Raw genomic sequence first — 20,234 nt, 5'->3', positions numbered from 1 at the left:
CAGGCTTAATCACTGCAGTCCATTAAATTCTAGGTGGCCCAAAGTATGTCAGAAGCACATCATTTAATGCTGTAGTTCCTCTGGCCTCCAGCACCAGCAAAAGGAATCAAGATCCTGGATCAGGAAATGTCCATAAACTCCGATATAATTCAAATTTCAAGTAATGCCCCTTCTCCAGTTGCACATATTGGACATGTTCTGTCTTTAAACCAGTCCATAATATTTGTTACATCCAGGGTGGATCGTTGCAGTTCCTTGTTATCAGGCTGCCCCAACAAATCTCCAAAGACCATCCTGTTGACGCTGACAGGATCTAGGAGCAGAAATAAGATTTCAGAAATCATATCAAATCCACAACAGAATTTAAAAATCCATCATATCTTAAAGAACTAAAGAAGTCGAATGAGAGGCAGAGCCTTCACCTTCCAGGCTCATCTCCTGGAGAATCATCTTCCAGTTTGGGTCCAGGAGGCAGACGTCCACTCTATATGAAAGAGTTGCCTTAAAAGGTTAAACCCCTTAAATCCTGTTGCATGTAGTAGGTATCTCTCTCTCTCTCTCTCTCTCTCTCTCTCTCTGGAGCTGTAGAGTCTGAATCTGCGATTGCAAAGCCACCTGCCTCCATGATCCCACATCACCCACTGCTAGAATTATTATTATTACCGTCATTATTAGACTAATTATCTTTATTGTAATTGCTCTAATTATTATGCCTATTAAATCTTTATGTGGAACCTGCATAACGTTCTCTCGTTCCTCTTGCCCCCTCTCTCCCAAGCCTAATCCTCACATTTGACAATATATTTAGGATTTTTTTATGCAAAAAATACAATGAATAAGTTGCCAACTATTTGATTATTCTAACTATTTCATAAAGTAGACATGCTAATTTTGATTTTGGGGATTTACAGTTTATTTTGAATGTAAAAGAATGGGGAACTGTCCATGGTGCTGAATGCTCAACTGTCCATGGTGCTGAATGCAGTGTAGCTATAATCTGTAATTGGTGAGCACAGTGCAACCTTCAGGTGTATTTTACTGCTATAAACACCATCATGTGAAGGGTTAAACACATCACCTGCATGTACAACTACAAAGTCTCACTCTCAGCTGCATTAAGCATGGAAGTTTTTTTCTCTCCTGACAGCATGTGGTACTCTGTGGTCGTGACGCCTCTTCTTCAACAAGGTTGAGGTCACATTTACCAACTTTTTTTTATTTTCTATTTCTTATTTACCACTACATCACTGCAACACAACCAATGGGGACAGTTGATAGCAAAGCAACATGTCAACGGGATGACGTTGTTGCTGGCGTAGGGATGCAGTTTGATGGCTCCTACTAAATGAATGCAGTGGGAATGGACGAGCAAGACACTCTGCTGGTCAGACAGGGCGCGCTGCTGACCTCCGCACTCACTCTTATATAGTTCACCAGGATTTCTGATATCAGAGTTACACTTTTGAGGATTTCTGCCTTGTCTGGCTTTTCTTTGCAGGGATAGTACGTGTTGGTTGACATCTCTGACTGACTGTATTCTTTATTGTAAGACACCGGTGGTAAGTTGACCGAAAAATGATCTATTTGTGACACAGTTTCCTTTATGGCCAAAAAAAATAGTTTTAACTTTAAAATGTTAAGGCTTTAATACTTTTATGAACTATCTATCTACGTTTCTAACTGTCACTGTCAGAGTCCCGAGATAATGTTTTAATCAGAGAAAGGGAGGTGTGCGCAAGACAGTGTGAAGCTTTTCTTCAGTGCTCAGCTGACTTATAAGAGACAGTCAATGCACTCTTCAAAATGAGATCAGCTGTTAGAGTTGACATTTTTTCTTTTTCTTCTTCCTTATTTCTCTTTACCCGTCTTGGTCCCAGAGGACACAGCATGCTGTCGTCCCTGAAGACCCTGCTGCTGCTCTCGGTCCTGTGCACGCCGACCTCCAGCCTGTGCCTGCGCCTGTACCAGTCCCGCTCCGACCTCCTGTGCGACGACCAGGTGTCGGTCGGGCTCCGGAGCGACGAAGACGATCCGGGCTTCTCCGCCGTGGACGGCTGGGGGTCGCTCCTGCAGTCCGCGGAGTATCTCACCTCTTCTTCCTCTTCCTCTTCTTCTTATCCTTATTCTTCCTCCTCCTCCTCCTCCTCTTCTGCCGAGTCCAGCCGAGAAAAAAGGACCTCAAGTCCCGCAAACTACCGCTTCATGAGCAGGACGAAGCTCAGAGGGCAGATGCTCCGGAACAGCAGCAAAGGGGACCGGAGGAGCAGACTGACCCTGTCCCTGGACGTCCCAACCAACATCATGAACGTCCTCTTCGATGTGGCCAAGGCCAAAAACCTGCGAGCCAAGGCGGCGGAGAACGCGCGTCTCCTGGCGAAGATCGGACGGAGAAAGTGAACACGATCGATGGGACAACTTTAATTTAACAGACAGCCATGGCCGGTGTTTGCCTCGTTACTCAGCTGTATTGAATTAGCCTACTTCTTATTCACTTTTAAAGTGTATATTGTGTTGATCTGTTCCTCTAGGGTAACGGTATTTTCCTCTATACCCACTCTACTCACATTAGCTACAGGTAAAGGCGTTTCTTCTTATCGCGATGACTTAATTTGTTCTCATGCATCCTATCAAAACACTAGGAAACTTCAATAGGGACAATAAATGATCTGATTTAATGAAATTTTACCTTAAAGTTTAATTCTGATTTGGTTCTTTTTTTCTTCTTCCTTTTTTATTTTATTTTAAGACAACTCAGCTTCAACTCAAAACTGACTGATAAATATTGACTGAAACTTTCAGATTTACAAAGTCACATTCTTAGATTCCTTCTTAATGTTTTTATTTGTGTTGCTTCTTGCAGCTTGGGTGAGAATAGTCCATTTGTTTCTTGTGCAGGATCAGACATTTTTCCAGCAACAGTGTCAGTATCTTGAATCAAGACAGAATAAGGTCAAGAGCAATAGGACAAAGTCATTTCACTTGTATCAAGATGATTGATGATTTCAGCCAAGACAAGATTAGACATGGAGTTTTGCACCAGAAACAAGTGATTTTATCTCACACTGTGGCACAATCCATTTAAGTCTAAAAAAAACTTCCAAGTTCCCATTTTATAATTATTATTTATCATTATTGTCGTTGTTATTATTATTAGGCTATTATTATCATAATATAAGACTGAAGATTGACATTATTTGCAATGAAGCAGGCACATATTTCAGTTCAGATATAGCCTTGGATTTTCTTTTCCAGCTAAATTAATTCTTAATGCTTCCACTTTACCCTGGAGTCATCAAAATTTAAATCTGAGACTAAAGAAGAAGGAAGCAGCTGTGATGATCAATTCTTACGTCCTTAGCAAAGGACCAATGAAATGTTCTTGAGATTCTGTTGCATAATCGTTTTATTTATTTTCCACGTTTTCCCCCTTCTCTATTTGTGACTTTGTTTGTTGTTCAGATGTTCACATTGGAGCCTGTAACTCTTCCAGATTCTAGTGGGGAAAACACTCAGAGTGGCAAGAATACAATATTAAGCACCGACACTGAGCTATTGTACAAACCAACCACAAAATCATGGAATACAGTAAAATGCAAATGCATGGAAATGTATGTGTTCATCAGATGTCTGTTATTTTTATACTCAAAATAAAGGATTATTTTTCCTCAAATAAAGCAGATGTAACTAACTACATTTGGCCTTTTTATATGCAGCATCCTCAACAATCATAAAGTATTTCTATATGTTATTATTTCTGTTATTACTATAATATCCATAACCTATATTATCAACTGAGAGCTTTATCTTATCATAAATATATTTGTATCAGTGTATATGTCTACCAATAATTAATAATAAATTGCAGTACAAAGACCCAAACCACATATTCAATCCATGGACTTCATGGGTATTTTAGAAAGCGTTGCTATTACATACTTTGTCCACCAGGGGGTAGCTATTAAGTTTATTTTTTCATCTACAAAATTTACCATTTAGTATATATCTCCACCATTTTAATCAACAGATTTAATGTATGACACATATTGAGGTTCATGTTAATATTACGCATGAAAATAAAAAAGAAAGAAAGAATCAAGCTGTAGTAGCCTTGGGGATTTGAGTTAGAGACTAATGTCGCCATCTTGTGGTCATGAGCGGTAACTACATCGGAGGCTGTGACTCAGATATGCGGGTGTGTCGTCCCACATGTCTCCCTGCTGGTCCAAGAACAGAATAGGAAAAAAGTAGAAAAAAGACTAAACAATAACACACGTCTGCTGCTGCAGTAGGCTACGACCAGTGCTCTGGCTACGACCACCTAGTCGCGTCTACTTTTCTTGCAGTTTCAACCAAGTAGGCCTATCCTTTTTTTTTTTTTTTTTGAAAACCTTATTATTGCTCAACAACAACAACTACAGCATCAAGAGTGTAGAAACAGAGAATATACAAAACGACAGACATCCCAAGACATGATAAGACATAAACTAATAACAGAGATAGAATAAAAGATCAATAAATTACATGATTTAACACGAATAAAAGTTATAGGATGACAAATTTTTAGATATTCAAATAAATAGAAAAAAAAAAAAAAAAAAAAAAAAAAATATATATATATATATATATATATATATATATATATATATATATATATATAAAGTAGAGATAAATAATAGAGCAATGCAAAGTGATTTTTTGTTAGTTTCAATATTTCAGAGACTCAAAAAAAAATATCAGTTCAATTACAAATAAAGGAGATAAATGCGTTCCTTTGGACATTTTACCTTTATGCAGAGCGATAGATATAACATTATATATATATCTATCGCTCTGCCTTTATGTATGTGCATGCAATTTGCACAGTAATATGAAAAGGTTGACAACGTTAAACTTAGCCTATTATTTTGAGAGAGAAAGCCAAAAAATAATGATTTTCGCATCACCCAAGTATCCTTCGTTACGCCCTTCTCGCGGACTCCCTCTGACGTAACTTCCGTCTACGTGGACGTTCCAACAGGAAGTGAGTTTTCACTTCGGCTACGTGGAAGTAGCTTTTCGCATAACCGAGGCTGAGAGCATCTTTTTGCCCTCATACGCCAGTTTCATTCCGAAATCATGATTAAAAAGTTTGATAAGAAGGACGAGGAGTCCGGTAAGATTGCAAAGTTGTTAATGTATTACTTCAAGTGATGGAAGAGATTGAAAAAATGACACTCTTTGCGGGGTTGAAGCCAGCGCGGCGCTAGCCTGTTAGCTTCCTAGCTAGCTGTCAGGATAAATGGACCTGACTGTTAAACCGTGACCTGCCAGCGAAATTATATTAATGTTTGTTTTATTTTTTGTGTGAGTGCGGGTCAGTTCTACGCTGAAGTGCACTTGCAATAAAATGATGCATGTTAAATAACTAGAGTCACTCTGTTAATGTTCAGCCATAGCTAGCCGCATTAGCATTGCCAGCTAGGCAGTTGTCAGCTGTGTGTTTTGATGTCTGTTATTAAACTGCAGGTTATTGTATTGTCTGCATTGACATTAAGTTCAGCCTGTGTTTAAATATGTAATATTTAGTGATGCTTTGATTTAACGGGGACGACTTTAGGTGTTTCTTAGTTTTACGTATTTGTATTTCGTCAATGCACCATAACCAGCGTTACCTCCCCGTCCTTTAAGATTGTTAGAATATAAAATTACATATTACACATCTGCGTGTTGCTTGCACAGACATCTAACTCGACTATTTTGTCTGTTAGGAAGTGGGTCGAACCCTTTCCAGCACCTGGAGAAGAGTGCCGTGTTGCAGGAGGTAAAATCCATACTACTTTTTCCCAACACATGTTTTGAACATATGTGTCCTAGAAAGACGAAATCAATTAAATATCCTCACCACTGAAATGTAACAAGTTGACTTTTCTTTTCTTACTCATAGGCACGAATTTTTAATGAGACACCCATCAACCCAAGGAGATGCCTCCACATTCTTACCAAGATTATCTACCTCCTCAACCAGGTATGTGAGTTGATTAACAAAAAAGTAAAGTCGGTCTTTACTGCCATGTGTTGATGTAACATGTTAGCCCTTCCTCACCTTTACATATTTGTTTACTTAGGGAGAGCATTTTGGGACCACAGAGGCTACGGAGGCTTTCTTTGCCATGACCAGGCTCTTTCAGTCCAATGATGTAAGAAAATGCATAAATTATTGACTCCATTAAAATCCATTTAGCAGCAGCGTAGCATCTGTCTGCAGTGTTAAAATGCACCCACATAAAGTTTATACTCTCTTTCCATCCCAGCAAACCCTGAGGAGGATGTGCTACCTCACCATCAAAGAGATGGCCAACATCTCTGAGGATGTCATCATTGTCACCAGCAGGTTTGTACAATGACACAACTTTATTCTTTGAGTATCATCTCAAACACAAGTTTTTGTAGCTGTGTGATCATTTACCTGCTTCCTATGTCATATTTTACAGCCTGACCAAGGACATGACAGGAAAGGAGGATGTGTACCGAGGACCTGCCATCAGAGCCCTCTGCAGGATTACAGATGTAAGTTCTGCTTCATCCTCGTACTATATCCTCACCACTTTGGCAGGACAGACGATGAAAACTCTTTTTACTCTCCAGCTGTGCTAGTTTCATGCTTTTTGATCACGAAATACAACACCTGTCTTCCCCACAGACCACCATGCTGCAGGCCATTGAGAGATACATGAAGCAGGCTATTGTTGACAAGGTGCCCAGTGTGTCCAGTTCTGCCCTGGTTTCCTCACTGGTAAGACTCAGATTTGTCCCCATGTCGTTAATATAAACTTGTGTCATTGTATATAAACGTTAATTTCTAACGATCATTTCTGTTTGTATGTGTACAGCACATGGTGAAGATGAGCTACGATGTGGTGAAGCGCTGGGTGAATGAAGCCCAGGAAGCTGCTTCCAGTGACAATATCATGGTCCAGGTGAGATGGACAAACACAGATCGTTTTGAAACATTTACTTTAGATATAGAGGGGTGGGGGTCTTTAAGGGGGCTTTTTTTAAAGACTGTATCACCTTAAATATTCATCAATTTGTGTGTCCACTCTCCAGTACCATGCCCTGGGCCTGTTGTATCACCTCAGGAAGAATGACCGTCTTGCCGTCACAAAGATGCTCAACAAGTTCACCAAGTCTGGTCTCAAGTCTCCCTTTGCCTACTGCATGCTCATCCGGATCGCCAGCAAGCTGCTGGACGAGACAGAGGGAGGGTGAGTGGACCTACAGTAACCTGACGACACTCTGGCTGTCTTTACACTGCAGGCCTTGATGCCCAATTCCGATTTGTTGCCTATATCCGATTTTTTTGACGGTCTATTTACATGTTGTATCAGAAGTGACCCAGATCTGATAATCTGCATTTACACCTGCTGTGCTTGCATGAAACGACCCGCTGGAAATAAACTAGTGATTTCAGGAAATTGTCACGTAATAATATAAGAATATTTTTAAACAAAGGTGAGTCTGGTGTTCAGAGTTTATATCCAACACGTCACTTACAATGTGAACGTTACAAAATAACGTTAGTGAAGTGGCTGCGTGGAGTGGAGCTGCTGTGAGATGAGCAGCTGAGTGACGGTGACAGTTGTGCCACCGTTTGATCCTCCGTCGCTCACGTAGTGAGGACGGGGACAGCCTCACACATTTGTATACAATGTTTGTTTTTCCTCTCTTGATTTCTTATCGGCTCGGTTCAGTCTTTGCCGGTAGGAAAACGTGAAATCTGGTGTTTATCTCGCGCTCCCTCGCTTGCCCTCGTATCGATCCGCATAGAAATGAACGTTACTGTAGTGGCTATATGAAAACAAGAACTAGTGAGGGGGAAAAACAAACGCGCGGACATCACAAAAATTATTTTTTTATTTATTTAAACCTTTATTTTAACTTGTTGGTCACTGAGGTTCCCCTCATTTACAGGGACGACGAGTTTATTAAACACTGTAACACCTGTGACAGTGATTACAGCTGGCCACAGCTGGCCACGGTAGTCCAGGTCAGCCCCACGTGTCAATCACGGACTACAGAGGTTCAGCGAGACGCGTGAGCACGTGAATTAATATTATCATTGATGACGTATGACACGCATTGCCAGGGAAGATCCGATCTGTCTGTTTAGACTGCAGACGCATTGGCAGAGATCCGATTTGTATCTGATTTATTTCCACATATAACGGGGGCCTGAATCTTATCTGACAATATCCGATTCCATGCGCATTTGTCCCGTTTACACATTCATGTTACAGATCCGATCTGAGCCACTTGAGAGAAAAAAATCGGAATTGGGCCACTTGAACAGTGCAGTGTAAAGACAGCCTCTGAGACATCACGGTAGTCGAACAGAGCAGCTAATTCAGCAGGGAGACGATATATACTCATAAGTTATTTCTGTGATGTGGCTGAGTGAGACTAAATACAGAGAGATGACATCATCAGGCTGTTGACAGCAGTGTACTTTATCCTCTTGTTTACAGTCACGACAGTCCCTTGTTTGACTTCATTGAGAGCTGCCTGAGGAACAAGAATGAGATGGTGGTGTATGAGGCGGCTTCTGCCATCGTCCATATGCCCAACTGCACCGCCAGAGAGCTGGCCCCTGCTGTGTCAGGTCAGTAGTTCACTCATCACATTCATTCATTCATTCATTCATTCTCTCCATTTAGTTTGCTATGTCTCTGTGTAATGTTGTTTCAGAGTATCAGCAGCAGACTGATGCTTCTTTCGTATTACATGCTTATGAATCTAATTGTAACTGTGTGTTCTGCAGTGCTGCAGCTCTTCTGCAGTTCTCCTAAAGCTGCGTTGAGATACGCTGCAGTCAGGACCCTCAACAAGGTACAGCAACACTCCAAGTCCCTCCTCTACTCTGCTCATGTTACAATATATCAGCACAAAACACTTAAATTTGTCAAATTTATAAAGTAAATTATATAAATTATATAAAGTAAAATATGTATAGTGATACTGCAAGCACTCTCTTGATACCTCTTGTGTCTCCACCAGGTGGCGATGAAGCATCCTTCAGCCGTCACGGCCTGTAATCTGGACCTGGAGAACCTGATCACGGACTCGAACCGCAGCATCGCCACACTCGCCATCACCACTCTGCTGAAGACGGGCAGTGAGAGCAGCGTGGACAGACTCATGAAGCAGATCTCCTCCTTCGTTTCTGAAATCTCAGACGAGTTCAAGGTCTGCCTTTTTTTCCCTTTTTTCTTAAATCTAATTTTATCCTGTATTTTATAACAAAATCCAAACACACATGGTGCCAGATTTTCATAATCAATAGAAAGACCGGCCTTTAGCCTTTTATATATCCGCTGAAATGTCTTCAAGTGGGAGTCTTAGTGAAATCTACTGGTATTTTATTTCAGTTCTTGTTGTGTCATAGTGTGGTATTTAAATTTTTATCTCTGAGGATTTCACCTCCTGGAGCCACAAAAGATTAATTCCTAAAATGAATTTCATTCTATCCTTTGTCCCTTTTTTTTTTTTTTTTTTTAAATCTCGTTATTTCTGTTGTCTCGTCTGTCGTCCTGAATCTGACCCTGATACTTGTTTACGTCAGGTGGTGGTGGTGCAGGCCATCAGCGCCCTGTGTCAGAAGTATCCCAGGAAGCACAGCGTCATGATGAACTTCTTGTCCAACATGCTCAGAGACGACGTGAGTTCATCATTAACAGATCACCGACTGTCCCTCACACTTTGATCTTTGCCCTCCTTGATTATGTCACAACCCGAACACAGAGCTAGTACAAAGCTTTAAACAAATGCTTGATTAAAGCTGTCTTACTCAATTTTTATTATTATTTTATTGTATTGTTCACACTATTTCCTGAGTTGCGGCTCCTTAGTGTTTGTTGCACAGGCCTGTTAGTGACACATCGTCTCCCTGCAGGGTGGTTTTGAGTACAAGCGCGCCATCGTGGACTGCATCATCAGCATCATCGAGGAGAACCCAGAGAGCAAGGAGACGGGCCTGGCCCACCTGTGCGAGTTCATCGAGGACTGCGAGCACACGGTGCTGGCCACCAAGATCCTGCACCTCCTGGGCAAAGAGGGCCCCCGCACGCCGCAGCCCTCCAAGTACATCCGCTTCATCTTCAACCGCGTGGTGCTGGAGAGCGAGGCCGTTCGCGCAGGTGAGGCCGAGAGATCTGTGACATCCACTCTCGTGTCAGCAGCGAGCCGCCACCTCTTACTTAAGATAGTTCAACATTTTGGCAAATTGGCCCATTGCCATAATCTCTATATTTTTAGGAGTAGGTTTGTTAATTTTAATCGTCGGTGCAAGCTGTTTTTAGAACGGCGTAGCTCTGAGCAGCTCGTGGCTCTGCTCCACTGTTCTAAAAATAGCTTACTCTGACAAATAAAGGTAACAAACTGCTATGACTATAGGGATTATGGCAATTGGCCAATTTGCCAAAATGTTGAGCCCTTTAAGAAACATGTCTGGTGGTCACATCACAGCCTGTTTGCTTTGTCAGTATCATTTAAATGACATTTTGTAACCAGCTGAAAATGTGTTTTTTTTTTCTCCCTCCACCTTCAGCTGCCGTCAGCGCTTTGGCTAAATTTGGAGCTCAGAATGATGATCTGCTGCCAAGTGTCCTGGTTCTCATGCAGAGGTATTTATTTATTTTCATAAGCTGTGTGTTTTTTTTTTTTTTTTTTCATTTTTTTCTTCTCATGTCTAACTCTAGTCCTCCTCCTTTCATACAGACTGATCAGTTTATTTTGTCGCCACCAGGGAAACTGGGGCTTTTCTCACTCTTTATAAATCAGCATATTCTTTACATAATTACCGTAGGTTCTGTTGTATAGAGATATAAATGGAGATGTGTGTGAGACATACACTATACTACATTATATACTACACTATGCATTCTTGAATAAATGGTACCATCTGTTCCTACAGGTGCATGATGGACAGCGATGACGAGGTGCGTGACCGAGCTACCTTCTACATGAACGTGCTGCAACAGAAGCAGAAGGCTCTGAACGCTGCCTACATCTTCAACGGTAAGACACACACGCACACACCGAGTCAGTGATTTTGATTGGAAAGCTTCCTGAGCAAAGAACAAAAATCCTGAGAAGCGAAGCCAAAAAATGTTGAGCACTAAAGTGTCTCTTCTTCTGCGTGTTGCTGTCCAGGTCTGTCCGTCTCCGTCCCCGGCCTGGAGAAATCCCTCCACCAGTACACTCTGGAGCCGTCGGAGAAACCTTTCGACATGAAGACCGTTCCTCTGGCCACCACTCCCATCACAGAACAGAAGACAGGTACAAACCACAGTGATGTTAATGGATCTGCAGAGGTTTTTTCTTGATTTCTGAACTAATCTGAGTTAAGTGTGTGTTAATGTTGCTTCTTTTCCTTCTAGAAATTGCTCCTGTCGCTACCAGCAAACTGCCAGAAAAGTTGGCCCCATCACGCCAGGACATTTATCAAGGTATGATTGTGAACACTGTTCATCCTTCATGGGATTCAAGACGTGCATGATGCAATTATAGCCTGAAGTTTTGCCTTTGTATACAGTGTATCGGCTTTAACGAGATATAATGAATAAAGAACCTGCCTTTGTCTGTCTTTGTTTTTCAATCGTCTCTGCTTTTCGTCCGCTGCGACAGAACAACTGGCGGCCATCCCAGAGTTCCAGGGTCTTGGCCCGCTCTTCAAGTCCTCGGAGCCGGTGCAGCTGACGGAGGCCGAGACAGAATACGTGGTGCGCTGCATCAAACACACCTTCGCCAGGCACATGGTGTTCCAGTTCGACTGCACAAACACTCTGAACGACCAGCTCTTGCAGAAGGTACCGGCACTGTTACTGTTTCGTTCCATTTACCTGTGTTATTCAGATAATTTACTTTTCTTTTGTCGTGCCACAGTTGTAAATCTGATGTTTTGCTGCTTTGTGTCAGGTCATAGTGCAGATGGAGCCGTCAGAGTCCTACGAGGTCATCCACTACGTCCCCGCCACCAGTCTCCCCTACAGTCAGCCCGGCTCCTCCTACACTCTGGTCCGACTGCCTGATGACGACCCCACAGCTGGTAGGTCCACTGTCACGTCTTACAGGGGCAGAGAAAAGAGGGCTCGTCAAAGAAACGAGAGTTAACCTTTGTATTTACCACAGAAAAAACACCATAAAAATAGTATGCATTATTATTTCTTTCCAGTTTTTTTGCATACATCTTCTACTCTACGTCTCACCAATACACACCAATTTTCCTCTGATGATACACACCAAATATTAAGTTAATTTCAGACTTTTAACCCCTTAAATGCCCAAATATAGGGTCCTATGACAAAGATTTGCTCAAAAAGCACATAAAAGGGGGATATTTTCAGTATACTGAATGCAAACTTGTTTTGGATGGAGTTTTAGTTTTTTTTTTTACAATCCCAGATTCCAAACTTTAGGCACACTGTTAACAGATGAGGACAAAGGTGTCCACGGAAAAAACACAATTTTTTGGGACACATCTTCTATTCTACTTCTCCTCTGATGATGCACACCAAATATTAATTTAATAACATTTCAGTCAAGAGTAGTAATACTGAAATGTGATGCTTTGAGTAGATCCAAAATAACAGATGTGTCCCGTCTGTCCACAGTCTCTTGCACGTTCAGCTGTACTATGAAGTACCTCGTCAGAGACTGTGACCCCAACACAGGAGAGCCTGACGATGACGGATATGACGACGAGTATGTGGTACGTCATCGCAGCACATCTGCAGTCTATCTATGTGTTTAAGTGGTCTTATTCTGTTTGTTTTGTTTTATTTGCGGCTCATATCCAACTCTCCATCGTCTGATCTGTGTGTGTTTCCTGTCCCCTGCTCTTCTTCAGCTGGAGGATCTGGAGGTGACAGTCGCAGACCACATCCAAAAGGTTTTGAAACCAAACTTCGGAGCAGCATGGGAAGAAGTGGGTGATGAATTTGAGAAGGAAGAGACCTTCGCCCTCGCGTCAGTACGGACTCTTGACGGTACGCAGAAATCTTCTCTTCAAGTTACACTGAATGTTCAGCGTTCACTTTTTGTTCACCAACTAGACTCAAGTATTAAGTTTCTTTACTTTTTGTATATTTTTACAAGTAACTGCCTCCAGAGATTTAACGCAGTATGTCAAGGAACGTCAGTGACTAATCAGTGGTTTTTCATGTACAGAGGCGGTTGGTAACATCATCAGCTTCCTGGGAATGCAGCCATGCGAACGCTCCGACAAAGTTCCCGAAAACAAGAACTCGCACGTCCTCTTCCTCGCTGGTGGGTGTTGGATGTCAGGACGGTCATGTTTTAGTTTTAAAAGGCTTTTTTTTTCATATCAGAAATATCATAGCTACAAGTAGCAAAGTGATTTTACTCATTAGAAACTGTATCTGCATGATACAGGTGTGACGGTAAACTGACATCTCTCCCTCCCCTTCCTCAGGTGTGTTCCGTGGGGGTCACGACGTGCTGGTCCGTGCCCGCCTGGCGCTGGCCGACGGCGTCACCATGCAGGTGACGGTTCGCAGCGGAGAGGAGAACGTTGTCGACGTCATCCTGGCCTCTGTGGGTTAACACGTGCAGAGTGCAGATCTGTGCCATTGCAACCATGAGACCTGTCATCTGCACGACACACTGTCTGAAAAGTCACTTTTCTTTTTTCACGGCTCTAAAATTACATGTGTAATGGTCTTGTAATTACTACGCTGACACCATCCAACCTGAAAGACAACAAAGATGTTTTATTTCTAGTATATAAATTGAAAAGTGTTTCTTGCTGTTTTCTTTATACTGTCTTCTGGTCCTCATCCTTCTGTCAAATCTACAATAAAGTCCTGACTGTAAAACACAGTGGGTTTCATTTGTGTATGAAATAAGACTTTCTTTCTTTTCTTTTTTTTTTTTTTTTTTACAAAACTAGTTTTATTTGAAGAAAAATTGAAAGTTTTTTTTCATGAACATTGAAAGAAAAGATTGTAGAAAATCATATCAAAATTCATTCATAATGCAGCTGATTGTAGGACAACAACGAGGGAACAGGAAATCAAACAGTCCCACAGACTAGTTCAAAGCAATCAAACTGAATTTACAGAGTCATGCTCCCTCAGAGGGTTTATAATTGAACACACCATCATACTTGTCTTTGCATTATAATTGATCGATTGTTTCTCCTTTTTTTTTCAATTGTCTTCTGTGACAGGATCTGACATCTCGGGGATTTATGAATGTAAATGAAACCATCAGTCGTGATTAAATCTCAGATTAAGTAGCGTTCCTCTTGGTGACATTCATCCGGAGGAGTCTAACCTCCACATGTGATCATCTCTCACTTTGCTAGAGATGATTTTTAACATCATTCTTGAACACAGACGGTGGCATTACCCCTCAGAAAGAGTGAATAAAATTAAAATATGCATTTAGGAAGCCAGTGGGATCTTCCAGCTGAGGGTAGTGACTGATGTGTTTGTCCAAAACGGTGACCGTCGACCTCTGGACCAGCTGCCTGCAGGGACACGACATGAGTTCTAGATGAATAAGATCAGTAATGCACTACAGGTCATAATATTTGAAGAAAAAAAAAGTAATTTAATTTTACAAGAATCAAGTCAGAATATTTTTTAAATAAAGTCAAAATATTTAGGGACTTATAAGGATGTATTTTCATAATATTATATTATTCTTGAAATGTATCACTTGCTTTTCAGAAACAAACAGAAAATGTTATAATTTATAATATTTTTATAGTATTTTTTAATAACAAATTTCTCCCAAAAAATGTTTTCTCACTTTTGTTTTATTCTTTTGAACAGTTTTATTCTTTAGAAAAAAAAAGAAAGAAAAAGGTAACTGTAAAAAGTTTTCATATTTTTTCCCTAAAGAAAAAAACAACAACAGGAAAAGATTTTTTAACTTTCTTCTCAGGGGCTGAAACACATTTTTTTCAAAGGATTTTTTCCCCCCACTATTATATAAAAAAAGATGATACATGGACAGAAAAAACACACGTTTACAAGCCAAAAGATGCAAGCTCACATCCTGACTAAAATCAGCCGGAAAAACAGAGTGAACTTAAAACTAATTCTGTCCTCATAGACTCAATGAATGAGCTGCAGGAGGATGAGATGCGTTACAGATCATCTGAAAGAGGTTTAAGAATCAGGCGAGAGGGGGTATGTGTGTGTGTGTGTGTGTAGGGGGCGGGGGGGACTCACTGGTAAAGACGGATGAAGTGAGGATGGGGGTTGACTGGGTCCAAGGGTCCGTAAATCATGTGCACTGCAAAACAAGATGGAGGGAGACACACTGAGACTCTGATGCATATATCAGCAAGCTCACAACAGCTCATGACAATGCTAATAGCTTTTTTACTGCATTTCTTATGAGGTCTCTGTTTCTCACACACACACACACACACACACACACACACACACACACACACACACACACACACACACACACACACACACACACACACACACACACACACACACACACACACACACACACACACACACACACACACACACACACACACACACACACACACAGACATTCCCGAGCTCAGAATCACACAGATGGGCTACAGGGCTCCTCACATTATAAGCAGCTTAGCATCAGCAGCTCTGTGGCTGAGGCTGCTGGGTCAATACACCTCAAGGAAGTGCTTGGTAAACACAAAAGCCACACTCTGATTTCCTCTCTCTCTCTCACACACAAACACACACAGAGGAGGAAACGTCTTATGTAACTCACATGGGACGAAGGTGGAAGAGAGCGCACCCACCCATCGCTCTCTGTGTTTCAGCCTCTGGTTGATGTACTGGAGAATGCTGAGACAGAGAGGACAGACACACAGGTGAGCAAAGCAAACGTTCAAAGAGAGAGAGAGAGACAGTGTGACACAAAGTGAAGAGAGAAGACAAACACACACACCTGTCCATAACTAGGTTGCCGTCATTGTAGCGCAAACCTGTCCACATGTCCCAGAACTCAGCGTCAGTGGGCTGCGTGTAGGGACCGAACACCTCCCCGATCCTGACAGTCAACAGAGAGACAGGCTTCATATAGTACACACACTCACACACAGTGCTGCATGAGTTAAAGGGATAGTTAAATATTTTAGCAAATTGGCCCATTGCCATAATAATCCCTATAGTTTAAGGTTTGTTACCTTTAATTGCCAGTGCAAGCTATTTTTAGAACGGCGGAGCAGAGTAGTGAGCTGCTCAGAGCTACGCTACGGAGGCTAATGGGATTTACTGTATTGGTTTTGCTCATCAAACTCATCAAATACACAATCCAACAACTCCAAAACGCTCTCGTGGACAAGTTGTGACCTGCACATTCACCACGCTATGAGATAATAATGGAACGTTACGAGACAGAGTTGTTTTCAAGGTAAATTCATGCAAAACCGCTGATGCGCGTTCCCATCGGGGGCAGTGTTTTGGCAAGCAGTCTATGCATTTGCATTTTGATTGTGTATTTGATGAGTGAAACCAAGAAATCCCATTAGACACCGTAGCGTAGCTCTGAGCAGCTCGTGGCTCTGCTCCACCGTTCTAAAAATAGCTTGCACTGACAATTAAAGGTAACGAACCTACTCCTAAAACTATAGGGATTATGGGAATGGGCCAATTTGCCAAAAATGTTGAACTATCCCTTTAAGTCTCAGCTTGGGACAAACCTGCGAGTCTGCTTACCCCCTCTGGAAGATCAAATAGTTGGTGAGTCGTGTCAGGAGCGGAGCCAGAAAACTGGAGTCCTTCAGAAGCTTTTGGGGGAACGAAACAGAGACGTTTTTTTAGGGGACAAACATCTTTCTCCCCACACGAGTTCCTGCTTCTTAAGATCTCACACACGGCTGTGGTGAAAAGTGGGTGGAAGAAAACAAAGGTGACTCACCATCTGCAGCAGCCGTGGGTAGTGCGCTTCTGGGAATATTCCTGTTGGAAATTACAAGCGTCAGCACAGTCTGTGTCCTCCACAGCAGAGAAAAATCAAGACTCGGTTTGGGTGTAGGAGCGGCAGCGAAGGATTTAAAGACATATATTCAATTTACAGCGATGTAAAAGAGAGAAAAGCAGAAAAAAACGTTCACAATTTAGAAGCTAGAGGCAGAAAATGTGTGGAAATGTTTGCTTAATCAGTAAATAAGTAATGTTTTTTATTTTTTTTGGTGGTCAAGTGTGAGTTAATCTACTTTTGCACAGAATGGGAAGGAGTCAATGTGAGACACAACAGGAACTGCTTACACATTTTGTAATCTGATGATGCAACAAACTGACTTTCACATGTTTGGAGATGCAAAACAAGCAGAGGTCTTGTTTTTCTACCACACTGATCTCAGAACAGTAAATCACTGCAGCTGCTACAATGACAACAACAGCACCAGGGGAAAAACAGGCGGCACAGCACAGCGTACCTCCGTTAGAAAGACACAGGCTGTTGAAGGTCAGGTGACCTGTGCGATTTTGGTCGCTCCTGGCAACAAAGTGAAAAAACAGACAGACAGAGGGCAGAGGAGGGTGGTAAGTCATTATTTTTAGCCTGTTTTTCATTATTTGCATGCATGATATACATACATACACACCTGTAGAGCAGCTCCAGGGCCACAGTGTCTCCGTAGTCATGGGACACCAGGTTGACTCGCTGGTTGCTCAGACCCAAATGGGCCGCCAGCGCCTCCACTACGCTGGCCTGCTCGAAGATGGAGTACCTGTGCGGTCGCTGGGTTTAAGGAGACACAGTGCATCACGGAGAAAAATTGAGAAACAAGTTTAAGTGAATTAATCTGTAAAAAATAATTTAAAAAACAAAACAAAACTGAAAACCACAGCGGGAGATATTCTTTCCACTCACCGGCTTGTCGCTGAAGCCAAACCCCAGGAAGTCCAGTGCAATGACTCGATGGAAGCGCTGTGTGAGTGGCTCCCAGATCTATGAAAAAGAAGAAGAAAAAAAAACACACACACACACACAGTCAATAATTAATTATTGTAATAATAATAATTGTAAAAATGTAAGTACATTGATTTAGCTACTGAGCGTGTGCAATGGGAACCTTGCTCCAGTCGTAGCTGGAGGTGGGGAAGCCGTGGAGCAGGATGATGACATCAGAGCTTCCCAAAGCACCATAGGAGTCTGGACAGAGGAGATAAGAGACAGAAAAAATATTAATACATGATGAATAAAGAGACAAATATGCTCATGACAACCTGTTCCAGCAAGGAGGCACAGCAATACTGAACACAAATGTAAGTAAGTCATTATAATGTATCTATAATGTATGTAATGTATCATTTGCATCAAAAGCAACAGAGGAAAGTGGCTGTGGGTGAGACTAATATCAGCAGAGACAATGAACGTCACCACTGAAGACGACTTAAGACATCAATTGAATAATCCTGAATATTATATTAGTGTTTTTTTGGGGGGGAGGAATTGCATAACATCAAACTGAGCCTCTGGACCCTGGAGAGAAAGTTACACAAGAACCAGCTGTGGCCCGAACCAACAGAGAAACTGTGCAGCAGTTCAGTTCTGCTGCAAAATCATGCAAACAGACGTCTGATTGATAGCAATGACAGAAAGATACAGATGATAGTTTCTCATTATTTTGACTTACAGGATCTTTCTTTTCTGTCTTTATTCTATCTGATCGCTACTTTATCTGTACTTTTTGTGTCTGAAACCGGACCCCACGTCAAATTTCTTGTGCAGTAAATTGACCTTTTCTGCTCTTGGCAATAAAACATTCCTGATTCTGATTCTGATCACATTGCTGGAAATGTGCTTTAATATTTAAGTATGGTGATATGGGAATAGAAGTGCAGATGTTCATTTTTCCCTATGACAGTTGGGTGAGATCCTCCTAGTGAAGAATATCATGCATTATGACTGAAAGCTACAGAAGACATCACCCTCAACCTCTGGCTTAAATTCATTATTATTATGGTGTAAGTTGTAAGTGACATGTACTACTCAATCACTTATCAATATCAGCAGCCCTACTCCCAGCACTGAGGGTAATAACAAACAGACATAATAATCCCAGTGTAGAAGATCTTAATTTAATCTTGTTTTATTAGGTACCTGTATCATCTTTGACTCTCTAGCTGCCAATAAAAGTTTAATATGACCAGAAAAAATATATATGGTTGAAGTTGTAAGTGTACTAATCAATCATTAATCAATATCAGCAGCCCTACTTCCAGCACTGAGGACAATAATAAACAGACATAATTAATAACCCCAGGCAGTGTGTGACAGTGTCTTTCTTGCCTCTGTAGAAGATCTTAAGGCCTCTGAAGTGGAACACCTCCCCGGCGCTGTGCCACTTCTGCAGGGCAGGTGAGAGCTGAGGGGGCGGGATGTGCAGGTAGACGGCCACCAGCGGCACGCAGATCAGACCCACATGGATCCACCACTCCCTCATCATGAGCTCGGCGGTGGGGGGAGTCGCATTCCTCCTGCCCCTGCACAAGAAGACAAGGATACAGACGGACAAGGGTGTGGGTTCAGTCTGTGAACTTTGTCACTATGCGGTCGGTCACAGAAACAGGACAGGAAAAGGCAGGACAGCGTCGGTGCAGGAGGAGTATGTATGTATGTATGGCGGCCATGTTTGTGTTTCTGTCTGTCACAGTGCGGTACTCACAGTCACAGAAACGTAGCCACCTGTCTGTGTTGTGGAGCTCAGACCTTCGCCCTGTGATCAGGATCCATTACCGCAGGCAGGCAGGGAGGTGAGCGGAAAGGAACCAGGAGGAGGAACCAAACGACGGGGCTGCAGAGAGGAGGAGGAGGAGGAGGAGGAAGGAGAGGAGGTGGAGAGCAGCAGAGGTCTCACTCCGCTGCGTTTTCCGATTGACTCGAACGTTTTCTGAAACGCCGTAATCGTGAAGGTGAGACTTTTCTTCCCGTTTTCTTTGCCCAGACTATGCTCTCTGGCCCAGACCCGGAAGTGTCAGCGACGTGGTCGGTCGTGGTTGTTGACGTCAGAGCCGAGTGGTTCATCTTACCTGTAGACAATCTTTGACGAGCTGTCAGTTTTAAAGAGCTAAAAGAGGAGAAGTTTACCGCCCTCTGCTGGTCTGGATGAGCAGCAACCTCAATTTCCTTCTGAAGCATCTATGTATTCAATATAGATTATATTTTAAATTTAGGCTAATTGATTCAGGAAACATTATTTTCTGGTTTGTTTGAAA

The 20,234-nt window shown here is 42.1% G+C and overlaps 3 protein-coding genes across 3 annotated transcripts; 2 read left to right on the top strand and 1 right to left on the bottom strand.

Moving 5' to 3' along the window:
• Positions 1-1,875: 1,875 nt before the first annotated feature.
• ucn3l (urocortin 3, like) lies at positions 1,876-2,397 on the top strand (the record flags this gene model as incomplete). The annotated part of the gene is made up of 1 exon (XM_083999046.1): positions 1,876-2,397. Exon 1 carries the CDS (start codon positions 1,888-1,890, stop codon positions 2,395-2,397), a length of 510 nt encoding a protein of 169 aa, XP_083855172.1. The 5' UTR covers positions 1,876-1,887.
• Positions 2,398-5,022: 2,625 nt separating this feature from the next.
• Positions 5,023-13,860, top strand: copg2 (COPI coat complex subunit gamma 2). The gene is made up of 24 exons (XM_083999189.1): positions 5,023-5,152; positions 5,748-5,800; positions 5,924-6,004; positions 6,105-6,176; positions 6,291-6,370; positions 6,471-6,546; positions 6,680-6,772; positions 6,870-6,956; positions 7,087-7,244; positions 8,505-8,638; positions 8,798-8,865; positions 9,034-9,222; positions 9,599-9,694; positions 9,929-10,172; positions 10,583-10,658; positions 10,949-11,052; positions 11,188-11,313; positions 11,415-11,483; positions 11,662-11,843; positions 11,953-12,082; positions 12,648-12,745; positions 12,884-13,022; positions 13,204-13,302; positions 13,469-13,860. Exons 1-24 carry the CDS (start codon positions 5,116-5,118, stop codon positions 13,597-13,599), a joined length of 2,622 nt encoding a protein of 873 aa, XP_083855315.1. The 5' UTR covers positions 5,023-5,115; the 3' UTR covers positions 13,600-13,860.
• A 171-nt stretch (positions 13,861-14,031) lies between these two features.
• mest (mesoderm specific transcript) lies at positions 14,032-19,862 on the bottom strand. The gene is made up of 12 exons (XM_083999190.1): positions 19,685-19,862; positions 19,309-19,502; positions 18,089-18,168; positions 17,887-17,964; positions 17,618-17,754; positions 17,450-17,508; positions 16,930-16,970; positions 16,728-16,798; positions 15,958-16,059; positions 15,778-15,854; positions 15,237-15,300; positions 14,032-14,527 (listed from the first exon to the last, which is right to left on the bottom strand). Exons 2-12 carry the CDS (start codon positions 19,463-19,465, stop codon positions 14,410-14,412), a joined length of 984 nt encoding a protein of 327 aa, XP_083855316.1. The 5' UTR covers positions 19,466-19,502; positions 19,685-19,862; the 3' UTR covers positions 14,032-14,409.
• Positions 19,863-20,234: the final 372 nt, after the last annotated feature.

Source organism: Trachurus trachurus, assembly GCF_905171665.1.
Source record: "Trachurus trachurus genome assembly, chromosome: 23".
Classification (NCBI taxonomy): Eukaryota; Metazoa; Chordata; class Actinopteri; order Carangiformes; family Carangidae; genus Trachurus; species Trachurus trachurus.
The sequence above is the reverse complement of the archived record's forward strand: the minus strand, read 5'-3'. Positions and strand labels throughout refer to the sequence as shown.